The sequence below is a fragment of the Streptopelia decaocto genome (assembly GCF_964273445.1).
Source record: "Streptopelia decaocto genome assembly, chromosome: Z".
NCBI classification, from domain to species: domain Eukaryota; kingdom Metazoa; phylum Chordata; class Aves; order Columbiformes; family Columbidae; genus Streptopelia; species Streptopelia decaocto.
In genome coordinates this window covers 56,288,928-56,302,044 of record NC_138657.1, presented here as the reverse complement: position 1 = coordinate 56,302,044, position 13,117 = coordinate 56,288,928, and the positions used below count along the sequence as shown (strand labels likewise).

General features: G+C 36.1%; 1 protein-coding gene across 5 annotated transcripts in view; it reads right to left on the bottom strand.

The window, feature by feature from the left end:
* Positions 1 to 13,117, bottom strand: part of ARL15 (ARF like GTPase 15) — a 227,061-nt gene that overhangs the window by 123,952 nt on the left and 89,992 nt on the right. For 4 of the 5 annotated variants that reach the window (XM_082075605.1, XM_082075607.1, XM_082075604.1 and 1 more), the window contains one exon: positions 8,415 to 8,623. In XM_082075605.1, the coding sequence (XP_081931731.1) occupies positions 8,415 to 8,623 (209 nt within the window). Of the gene's footprint in view, positions 1 to 7,437; positions 7,507 to 8,414; positions 8,624 to 13,117 lie in introns of all 5 variants that reach the window. The other variant, XR_014186309.1, reaches the window with a different exon arrangement.

The window sequence follows — 13,117 nt, the reverse complement described above, 5'->3', positions numbered from 1 at the left end:
GTTCAGCTATGCAAAATTATCAGAGAGCTTCCTGCTTGGTAAATAGAAAGTTTACAATATAGTTAACTTCCCTTCAATCAATAAGCTTATTTTAGCAATAGAGACATTCTAATACTTTCTATTAATAATAAAAAAAGGCAGGGGGAGGATATGTCCTCATCTTTTAAAAAGCAGCAACTTCTACTCATTGTAATAAATATAAGAAGGATGTCCGAAAAAAACCCACATCCTAAATCACTTGCACAATAGCAGAGTTTTCACAAACTTGATCCAGTGCACTACTAAATAATTTTCCATTCTTTTTCATCTGATCCTGAAAACTCTTTTTTAAAAATCATAGAGCTGTATTTGGAAAGCTGTTATATAGCCATTCTTTTGTTCCATTTGAAATAGTTATTTATTCTGAAAGAAACAGATCTTCTCCTGCTCATGTAAAATGTCTCAAACAGTGATTAAATTTTAGAGCACTCAGGAGTTCCTCTGAACAGCAGTATCACAGACTTAGAGGCCCAAAAGGGTCTTTACGATTGTGTAGTCAGGTTTGTATCCAATGGGCCTCAGTATTTCATGTAAACCTCTATCGAAGCCCAGCAACTTTTGGCCAAGCAAAAAAGGTTTCAGAAAGAACTCTAAAAAGCTGCACTCTTCTGAGCTCCAGCAGTCTTTAATGAATACTATATAAGCATTTGCAAGTATACAAATATTTATGAAAAACACTTACTGAAAAATGAATACAGATTTTTTTATCTGAAAGCATATGAAAATTTCTCTAATCATTTTGCTTTTTATTTAGACAGATTATGCTTTAACTTCACAGTTGCTATGTTTAGTTCTGCATGCACAACCAACTCCTCCTTTTTGAATGACATTTTCTTTTTAATTCCCTGGCTAGGAAGACAACAAGGATGTTTACTTTTCAAAGCACATAGTGAAAATAAGTGCTTCTTTCATACCTTACTCTCAACCTCAGTAAAGGTCCTTGCAGACCTACTCCAGAACCTTCCTCGTTAAGTAACAGGGGAAAACTATTTCCCAGAATTTCCTGCGTAACCTTCTTCTACTGAGGTTCACTGTAGTGGGATCAGGAAAAAAAAAAGGTGAATTAGAAAGGTGGCAGGGAGGAAGGTCCAAGTCTCATTGCGATTTAGAGTTCCATACCACTGTTTTTCTGCATCACTCTCACCTTCCTTCCACCTCTTGTTTGTGCCTGTACATTAACTTACCCAAATGTCTCATGAGCTGAGACTGTTTGAAAATAAGACCGGGAGGAAGGAGGGGAGTAGTACATAATTTTTATGCACAAACCAGTTCATCACACAGCCACAGAGTCAGACTGTCACACCTGAAGGATGGCATAGGCAAAGAGTACAGCATACAAGCCAATACTGCTGGTAAAACAAACACTCCAAGTACACCCACTATATGCATATAAAACAGCCATTTGCAGACACGACACAAACAGTGCTTTAAAAATCAAGCTACTGTTGTTGAAACTGTATACAGCTGTACTCTTTAAATAAAATCTACTCTAAAGCATGCAGCTTTTTTGCAAACTTGTACTTCGCATCATCAGCTGCACACACCATTCAAGAGATTTACTTCTCTAAGGACAGTTTGATGTCATGAAACTGGTGTAGGAGGGCAGTATTTCCACTCCCGTCTTAGCTACTCCACTCCTGTTCTTCAGCTCCCTGTACATTCTGCAGTATGTGCATATTTTCAGGTGTGCTCAAGCATTTTGTCTCTATCTTCAGGAGGGTTATTCCAATTCAAAGTTTCTATGGGTACTCTTTCAACTCAGCTCCTTGCAGACTTACTTCTTTGTCAAGAATAGGACTAGGAATTTAATATTCAGAGATACACTTTTCTCTTGTAATTGGACCATGTATATTGGTACAGCAGTTATTTGTAAGCTGTACTATCCACCTAAAAATTATACACAATTCCAATTCATCTTTGGGTCTATCAAAAATGTATTGGAGTTTTATCTGTCATTTCTTTTTTATTATAAAACATAACCGAAACAGAAATCCATATCAATCCATATGCTTATGGTTTGAATTCTTCATGTCACCTTTTTATATAAAGATTTTCACAAAAAGTAGAACCCTTTTAGATAGATTTATTTAAAATCTTTAAAAAGACTTTACAATTAATTTTCAGATCATCTTAATTTCTTCTTTGCTCATCATTATTTCCTCCCATGCCAGTGACTCAAAAACAACAGAAAAATCCAGCTTCTTCCAAGATTTGCAGTTTCTCATCTTGATTTCTTTATATGCTCACTTCCATTCTGCAGTAATATTTACTACCCAACTTTCTATCAGTATGATCAGTCAAACTATGAAATGATTAAAGCAAACACTACCTGCTAAATACTTACATTGAACACAGGCTCGCAATGGTACAAAATTTTTGCTGTTCACATCTAAGATGTGGAAATACTCACAGACTACTTTTATTTAAGCTGTTGCTTATCTTTTTATATTGTATTTTATTTACATTCTTTTATTTTATGATCTTTTTATATCTAAATCATGTTCCTCACAGGTCTGAAGAAATTCTTTAATCACAACGGGAGTTCCTATGAGACATTTAAATAGGAGTTATTTCTGTATAGTTCTAAACATGGAAAAACTAATATTTCCTAAACATCAGTTTAATAATGTCCTCCTCGTCTGCAAATGTGTTTGTAACTGAAGTCTGACAAATAACTCCTCTGTTCCTGCAAAGGCCACAGTTGTGAAGGAAGCAGCCAATACTCAAAATAGCAGAGTCCAGCTCCAAAACAATCTTCAAATATCAGGGGATACACCTTGGACGAGAAGAAGTATTTGCAGTGAGGGGATTGCAAATATTAAGGTCATTAAGGTCACTATGATCTCAAAACAGGGTAGGAATCCACATTTGGCTATGTGCTGCAGTAATTTGAAGATAAATCATTTCAGAAACAGTTTATTGAGGAACCAAAAATCTGCCCTCGATTTAACTTTGCTATGGATGTCCCTGTCATAAAGTACACGGGTTAGCAACAGCTGGTCTTTAAGAATGCAGATAGGTGAACCAATCTGAGATACTTGACCAGGTTGAGGATGGGACAGACTGCAGAGAACACTTCCATTTTCACTATCAGCTTCGGGCTAAGTTTCTATGGTACCTGCTCAAAACTGTTAGCTGAGATCCTGCATACTCTCTGAAGCTAAACCTCCTCACATGTCACTGTTCAACACAGTTTTTCAGATTGTTAGTAATGGTATCTATAATACTACTCACGCACTACTACTTTGAAAGGGTTTCCATAAAGAAACCATATTCCCCCACCTAGCAGAAACTACAAATGGCATGAACTATGGCAAAACAGTACGAAGACACTAAAATAAAAAGCAGTGATTACATCCTGGAATTAAACCTGTCATATGCAAGTCAACTCAAATCATAAGCATCAGCAGGCTCAGAAAGTGCAGTTCCTATAGTGGTCCAGCTGCCCACACCAGTAAGAGCCTCCACAGATGCTGAAAAACCTGGACACTCTCCTCCAATGTTTACTTAGCTCTAAGACACCTAAGGCATCAAGAAGACTTTGTCATCTACAACATTATTTCCAGACATAAACAACAGAGAAGAAACTGGCAACATAACAAACACTAACCCTTACATCCCTAAGGTGGCTCTTTTTACAAGGAGAGTCACCCTCCACTTTTCTGCTAGCAGAAAACCAAATTAAACTGTCCAAAATTGAAAACCCAAATGCCTTAAAATCATCTCAAACAGATAAATATATTGCAGCCTACGTAAACATAGGATCAACCTTTCTCACTTGCTTTTGAAAATACTGTTTGCAATTTGAAGGTATTTTGCTCTATTGAAAAGGAAAATCAGACCTTCCTCTGGATTTTCACACACCCATGAGTACTGTTACTTCGAAGTAGGATCTTGTATGCAACAGAAAAAAAGCTCACGTGATCGGCTCACTGAGTAACCTTTTCACTTTTTTCCCCTGACAACAGTATTTTAAAAGATAATACAAATCTTAAAACAGACTAAGATGACTTTTCATTCACTGTCTACCAGTAAGTCTATATTTAAAAGTTTGAGCATTTTTAAAAGCAGGGATTTAGAGTACATCTTCAACGATTTCCCCTGGTACTAGTGTTCAACTCTATTAATGTCTTCATATATATGATCTTAGAATAGTTCAGTTGGAAGGGACCTACAAGGATCATCTAGTACACCTGCAGTATCAAGAGCAGCCTTAACATGCATCTGCTTCATTACTGAACTAGCAAAGCTTCACAGTTTGAGTGGGTTTCTCATTTCGCCAGTCCTACACAGCTTCCTCAAGTCCTCAACAGCTTCAGACAAGTGTTTGCTTCAGAGGACATATGGACAGCTTCAGATGCATCCTATCTGTGACTCTTAAATATTGCTCATACCTGGGAGGAAAGCAACTCCCAGTTTGCACACTGGTTTAAATCACAGGGACCCCCTAAAATATCCAGCTTCCAATATCATTAAATGAAGTAGCACATGTTCTAAAATAAAAATCAACAAGTTGGTAATCACAGTCAAGCTGCTGTTCCCTTGCAAAGTAATTTTCAGTACTTCTACAATCATAAATCTCCTGTAATATTTAAAGCCTGTAAAAGAAATCTGACTAATCAAAAACACTTGTTATAACCAAAAGCACCTTTGTGATAGCAAACCAAAAGCTCACTCTGTCAGCAAGATACTTATTTAAAAATATATATATAATTAGGTACACTGTTTTAGAATTGTACCCTGTATTTTGGAAACAGTGGCCGAACTGATATGCCACCATCCTCCCATCTGCTGAGTAACTAAATTTATTTTTCACTTGTAACTATTTTTATTTCCTAATTCAAGAGGTTTCCAAAACGGCAGTAAAAACTGTCTTACATATGATTCTTTCTTCATTATTGTGATTTTAATCCAAAATAAGGTTACTTTGCAGCATACCTATTGACTCAAATAGGACTGAGTTTTACAGTCTGGTTAATATAGACAGTCTTCATTTCAGCACATCTCAGTCAAAATCACTTAGTAGTTATTTGAAAACACTTAATTAGGTCCTACTGTAACAGGAACAACAAAAGAACTTACAAATATCTTTGACAAGGGAAGGTGGAATAAATACCAATATAAGTTGACATAACAGAAATAAGAGGCACAATATTTAAAATTATATCTCCATTTTACAGTTTCTAGACTGTAATGTTAAATTTACTTTCCTGATTTCATTTTAAAATAAAATAAAAAAAAAAAAAAAAGGAAACAGCTGACCAGCAACTGAACACAAGAAAAAAGGATTACATTTACTGATTACAATTTCAATGTAAGTTCTGCTGTAATTTTTCCTGATAATTTCAATAATATTATGTATACCCTCTAATCATGCCTGCAAAACTAACTGGGTGAAACTACATTTCATAAACTAAATGAGTTATTTCAATGTTCTTACAACTAGCCATCATAGTTTCAAACTGAACTACTCGTGACATTGTTTAATACTTATGGCATGCAGCTTCTACAATATTGTTTCTATTTAAGCAATGCATGGAGAAAACACATTAAAATAAAACACAAAATTTTGAAAAACTGAAGGAACCGCACTTCCCAACAGAAAATATAACTAACATCTGTTGCAGAAACTGTTTGGCACTTGTACAGTTTTTGAAGGATTTTTGTTGTAGATAAATATTTTTCTACAATTCCTATAATGCACCACTCAAGACATTTTCTTTAGTTATACTCCAAGGGGTCCTTTCAAATCCATTAAAGAAAGGCAACTTGTTGCCTAAAATAATGCATACATACTCCTAAATTTCAACTGTGATTCATTTGTCTTATAACATACAAAAGTGAGGAGATATCTACAATTAATGGACTTTGTCCTGTAAAAATGTCTAATACAACTCTCGATACACAACACATTATTTTTGTTGAATTCTTAAATATACTCTTTGTGAAATAAGGAATGGTTTCATGATTCAGCATTTTACTCCCATGTCACATGTCCATAATGAGAACAACAGCACTGAAAGCCTTTAGGAAAGCAAGAAATTTCCATTTAAACATCTGTAAAATTGACCAATAAGCCTCCCACTTCACATACACAGCAAGCACAGGACATCATTTTTCCAGGGACAAAGTAACAACTTTATGACTTTTTTTTTTTCTTTTTGTCATTTTGTTTCCTAGTATTCTTCAGTAAAGCATATCAGAGACATACGCTGAGTTCTTGACACAGACTGCATTTTTTTTTTCTGAAAATATGCATAAGCTGTGCACTTTTAACAAAATTTTTGTGTTCAGCAATTCATACAGATTCGAAGTAGCAATCAAGACTTGTTTGCTATGATAAAACACCAAAAGATATTTTCTTAATAGAGCATGCAGTAGAAACATCTAAATGCTATTGTAAGCACATATGGATTTATTCCTGTATTAAGATATCAAGCAATTCGTAATAATGGATGGGGAGAAAATGAGGGTATTGTCAATGAAAAGAGAAGAAATGCTAACTCTGAATACACAAAAGATTCAGTACAGCCCCAGAAGTCTATCCATACGGGCTCAACTGCAAGTTCAAGACTTAAACCTATAATTCGCTATAAAGCAAACTAACTGGCATATATCATGTGGCATAAAGACACTGTTTCTCTCCTGTATTCACTATTTACGTGAAAACAGAGAAGGAACATTTCCTAAATTATAATCACAATCCCCAATTAATTTTCAATTCAATTTGGTTATTTGGAAAAGTAAAAAATAGTAAAATAATAAATACTTAAATAATGTGGGGGGGGAAAAAGCATTTCCATTGATGGAAATCGTGATTTGTATTGTTCTATGAAAAAAATAAAAATCAAAACAACTTGGGTATATTCAGATGAGTAAAATGAAACCAGTTGTGTCTCAGCATATTGTCTTTTTTAAGTGGAAGGCTTAGGAATACACACTTTGCTTACACATTTCACAATAAACTAGAATAAATTAGTAAACTGATACATAAAAATCCATATTACATTACCTTTAAATATTCATTACATCTTCATAAATCTGTTTTTAGATGAATGGGACCTGGGACTTTTAGACTTTTTCCCTGCGTCATTTCAGTTTACCTTTTTATGTAACTTGACATTTCTGCTTTTCTTCTTTTTTTTTCCATAAGCACAAATTCTTAGAGGAAATGAGCAGCAATATAATAAAACATTTTACAGTGTAGATTACACAGTTCTCACTTATTCTTTTCCTCTCATATTCGAAACTTCACTACACTCCAGTCACATTTACACTTTTCCTTCTTAACAGGCTCAACTTTTTACCCTTTGTTTCTTTTGGCTAAGTAAGGAATCATAGCTAGCAGTAAAATAGTACAGAAAGTACATACAACTGTACTATACAAACAGGAGTTACCTTACAGATCAGTAAGCTTTGCACTGAATTGAAACTCTTCAGAAAGATCATATTTTAGACAAACTGCATCTAAGAAAGCAACAAGTTTAAAAACAAGTTTAAATACAAAGAAGCTGCAGAATAAGGTGTAGAAAAAGTTTTTGCTCTTCTGTAATAAAAACAACACTCACAGAACAAACAGGAGATTTCACATACAATCTTTAATAGGAAGAGTACGTTTATCAACAGAATGACAAAACCAAATTATAATTTCTTCCTACAACTTGAGAAGAATAAGGAGAGCTTCTCATGAAGAATCAGTAACTTTCAGCATTTCCTCAAAGGTATGTGACATGATACGAATGTAGGTAAGAAGAATTTTTCAGGAACTTAAGAGCAAAAGGTGCACTGAATGGAACAATTATATAGTTTACTACTTGATAACTACAAATCAGAGAAAAACATTACTCCTTAAAAGAAGGAAAACAGAATAGGTTAAAGACTTCAGAACAGGAATTGCAACTCTGCCCTGACATCAGTTCATAACAGTTAAGAAAAAACACTTCAACATAAAAGACAACCTATGGCTGCCATCTATTGCTTTAAGCAGTTGCAAAGAATGGAGTAATGGGGTAGTGCAAGGTTAAAACTAATAGCAAATTAAAAAAACCCAAGCAAAACAAAAAAATATCACTGTCCCAGAAGCTTTTGATAAGAGTAGTTTAAAAACACCTTTTCTCCCTTAAGTAAAATATGGTGAAAGCGGAAGAACTGTTTGTATCCAAGTCTTACTTGTCTGTTTACCAGAACAACTAAGCCTGTATAGAGCGCATTGGACCAAGTTCTCAGGGGCTGGGACTGTTCTTGGTCTGTGCACTTAACAACAAAGAGTAACTGAGGCCAGTTATTAACTAGAATGTCAGAGTAATAAGTAATACCGGGTGAGTGGTGTGCAGATAGTAAACACAAACAGGCAAGATGCTGCCACATTAACATACCTCTTGTACGGAGCGAGCTGCTGGCTTGTCTTGATGATTGGCCAGTATTAAAAATGGCAAAGTACATAACTGTGGGTGCTGGAGAGCGGAATGCAGTTCATTCCTAGCAGTTTCTAGATCATCTTCAGAGGAGGCACTGTCTAATACAAATATTACCCCTTGGGATCCTTGGTAGTAACGACTCCAGTATTTCCGGATATTGTCAGCCCCTTTCAAGACAATAATGAAAACTAATTAAAACAAAAATAATTAAACAGATTTAACACTTGCATCTGAAAATAACCTTCCTACTTAGAACAATCAAAGCCACAGACTAAATTTTCTCTCCTAAATAATCATCATTGAAAGAATAAAAAGGAAAAAAGCAACCATAAATCTAACGCACACAGAAACATCAAATTAACATTGTTTAAATATGGAAGAAAATCTTACTCAATGCAGTTTTTATCCCTGAAAGTTTCTGTTCCACTGAGTACTGGCAGAACTACCATGCTTCCAGTGCTACCTAGCCTAGTCCCATACTTTCTCACTGAAATATCTTGGTACTAATACCTAAACCTTTGCCCATTCTTTTTTTACTTAGCCCTGCAGTTTCTGTCATGGCAGTTGCTCATTTCCAAGTATGATAAGGTCTTCCAGTTCACCTCTATACCATCAAGCAAATTCATAACTAGGGAGAAAAGGTGTCAGGAAAGCCAATTAAAGTAATTACGCACTTAAGAAGGAGAATGGTGATACAATAGTTAGTTGAACAGTAAATGAGGAGCTACGGTGACAACATGCAAAGGCATTAATTTCAACTACTTTTGTTCTGTCAGCCACACTAGGGATTCTGGAAGATCCCAACAGTAAACATAAGTGACTGCACAGGCTTATGTGCCACAGTAATTTTTAGGACACAGTTGAGCAGCACTCAGTCATCTCAACAGAAGCCAAGCAATAAGGTTATCTACAGAAGGCTTTTGTCTCCCCTGGAGAGCAGCACATGTTGTAACATTGAGGTAGGAAAAAAAATGTATTTGACAGCTGTCAAACTATCTAAACTATGATTTGGATATGGACTATTCTTTGTATGTCTGAATCTGGCACTACACTCATGGGGATTAATACTAAAATTTGAACAGCAGCAGCAATACTGTAATAGAAAACTTGATATGACTCCAAGACAGTGACTTGCAGAAATGTGCTGAAGGTGTCCTTTACAGACACTTTTCTTACTTTGAGATAGAGAGAAGTGAACTTTAATGTAGACACATATACTAAGTGTTGATAATAATAGAATTCCATCTTTAGTGAAGCAGAACTGCACAAAAGTTCTGAGCATCATGTAGGAAAAAAAGGAGAATTTAATGCAACATAATTACTATAACACTGATATTTTACTTAAAATATTAACTTATTTAATAAATTGTGCAACAGAAAAGACAGCCACTAAACAAAGGTGAAGAAATAAGTATCTAAAATTAATTAACCTTGCATTTACGCATCCAACTCAGAGTATTCAAATCTTGCCCTATGGAGATGGTCTGTTCCAACCACACTGGAACCTTAATAATTCCCTGTCTGTATTCTGCACCTAGCACAATTCAGGTGGCTAACAAATGTTCTGGACACACTTTTTCCTACAGAGAGTAGTGAGGTCATACCTGAACATCTGGGGTTTTTTTCTGCGGGGGATCTAAAAAGTTGATTAAAGGTAGATGGTCATGGGATTTAGACAAGACCTTGCTTAATTTGTCTATTGATTTAACCAGACTCAAAGTAAGAATGCACAAACAGGAAAAGTGCTTCATTTATTTTATCATCAGCTTCTGAAGATCAATATTACTTATACAGAAGAGATAATTAGCTTTCAATGCAATCCATGTTTCTGTACCACCCAAATAGCTATCAAATGTACCTGTAAATAATTCCATAGCATGTTAGATGTCCCAGTCTTTCTGAATAGCTGTCTATGTCAGAACCAAGTAGAGCAAGTTGCCAGAGGGATGCTATTCACATAGCCACACACAGCAGTGTTGCAGGCATCTGAAGTATCACATTACTTTAAAAACTGGTAGAGAATTATTGTCAATGAACGGAAAGGCCAACACCATGACGAGTTCTTTGAAGGTCTCTTTTTTTTCCTAGCAACATAGCTTCTCTCTTATTTACTCTAAGCTTCAGCCAGTGACTTTTCAACCACATGTCACTGCCAGACCCTGAGTCTTATCTTTGTAACCGTACCATTTCCACAGAGAAAAACTGTGTGGTGAACTGCAGAACATTTGGCCTCTTCTGTCCAGGCACACAGAAGAAAGCAGCTCACGGTTCCCTACATCGGCCACTGCAGCCAGAAAAGCAGTATGCTGATTTGTTGACTTAGCAGTCTTGTATTTCTGGCTCAGGTTCTTTAGCTGCTCAACTTTGTTTCTACACATCAACTATCCCAAAAGAAACAAGACCAAAGTGTAGTTGGTTCCTTTTCCCTCCATCTCTGGCCAGTCACCATGGTGTAGCTATAAGAACCAACTAATAATGTCCAGAAAAAATTAGTATTTCCTGCAGGATCTTCCAGTAGATTAATGACCTGCTCCAAACTTGCTTATACTTTGATTCGGAGGAAATGACAGTCCAGGTGTAAGAATAAAAAAATTTGCACTAATCAGACAAGAAAAAAACCTGAGGAAGCCTATACTTTGGGGTATAATTTTAACTAATTTTTCTGCACTTTAAAAATAATTCTCAGCATCAATAAGTTATTAGCAACTAGAAATCATAACTTCTACAAGACAAGTAAGCTTATATTCTTTTGTGTCAACTCTTCATATCCAGGGAGCATAATCTGCTCTCAGCTCCTTTCTCCAGAGCATTAGGTAGCATGTTGTGGTGCTACTCTGGGAAGGAATTGCTGGCCTCTGAATACTGATCCAGCTGTCACACTTCATGGTATGACAAATCCAGTCTTCAGAGCAAGCAGTTCTTTCTAAAGGTGCAGTATAGCACAGACTATCATATTAATTAATCTTTTGAACTATTTCAAAGGTTTATAAGACACGAAAATTCAAATTCTGAGTTCTTCATAATCCAGATTGTAATGTGAATCCAACAAACATCAGAGCTCTCAGAGACAAAACCAGAAACTTAACTGGTAACCAAAATGTCCTATCAAACAACACTAACACAAAAGATAAGCATTTAGGTTTGTCAGCCTAATATCATGTGTTTTTCTAACGGTTTTGCAGGCACGTGGCTGTTTCTTCAACTATTTCATGTCTAAACAGAGAGAGGAAAGAAAATGAGAGAAAAGCAAGGGGAAAAAATGAGGGGAAAAAAGGGGGACGAAAAAGAAAAAGAAGTAACCCAGGTAAAAATCTCCAAAACATCAGAAAAATGTAACAACAATTCAGATTAGAGCTAGAGAATGTGCTATGCCAAAGGTTCACTAAAATATGACAATCTGTGTGCTATTCTTCCTCAGACACATGCAAGATCCACGACTCATGCCTAGGTGTATGATTTGTTTTCCTCAACAATGAAGCCACAGGAGTGGGTTGAGTCCTCTGATGTGACTTCAACATTCCACCTACAAATAAATTCACTTGGGGAGGAGAAGGGTGAGACACAATGCAACACAATCACAGTACTTATTAGAAAGGAAAATCACAGAATCACAGAATGCAAGGGATTGGAAGGGACCTCTAAAGATCATCTAGTCCAATCCCCCTGCCAGAGCAGGAACACCTAGATGAGGTTACACAGGAATGTGTCCAGGTGGGTTTTGAATGTCTCCAGAGAAGGAGACTCCACAACCCCACTGGGCAGCCTGTTCCAGTGCTCTGTTACTCTCACTGAGCAGAAGTTTCTTCTCAAATTTAAGTGGAACCTCTTGTGTTCCAGTTTGAACCCATTACCCCTTGTCCTGCCGTTGGTTGTCACCATCCATCCTCGTTATGGCTCCATCCTCATGACACTCATCCTTTATATATTTATAAACATTAATGAGGTCACCCCTCAGTCTCCTCTTCTCCGCACTAAAGAGACCCAGCTCCCTCAGCCTTTCCTGTATTCGGTCAAACACAGGCTTGAATTACTTTATAAAAGGAAAAAAAACTCTCTTCTTACAGAGAAATGACAAGGTGCTGTAATTAAAAATGATCCCTCTCATTTGGCATTACTACAGGACAGGGTTACTCAACTAACTGTTCAAAATTTCTGAAAGTTTTCATTTGTAATTTTTAAAATATCAAATAAATTAGTTTTGATTATTAGCCAAGGGTATAGTGTGTCCATATTAACACAATTTATTATTTGTATCAGTGCCAATAGTAACCTCTCAAATACCCTTTGGGGGCTGGGGTAAGAGTTTGAGAGTTATGTGCAGATTAATACACATCCAAAACAGGTTGCACAGTTATGCACTCCTGTAAATATTACGCCAAATGCAGCGCTGCAAATCTTCCTTTCAACTCTGAATACTTCTGTTTACATCTTCATTCACAGCAGTCTGAGGCTACCTTCATTTCCCTCCTTTTCAGTATTTTGAGGAGAACGGGACATAGACATAGCATCACAGGAAAAATTCACTGAAAGCAATTTAAAGGTGTCAAACTTGTTACTTGTCAAACTTGCAGCAAACATTCATCGAGAACAAAACAAATGTCACATGGCCCTTGCTTCAAGATAGTCTAGCCTATGAGTGAAAGTTCTTGTTCACCTCAAAA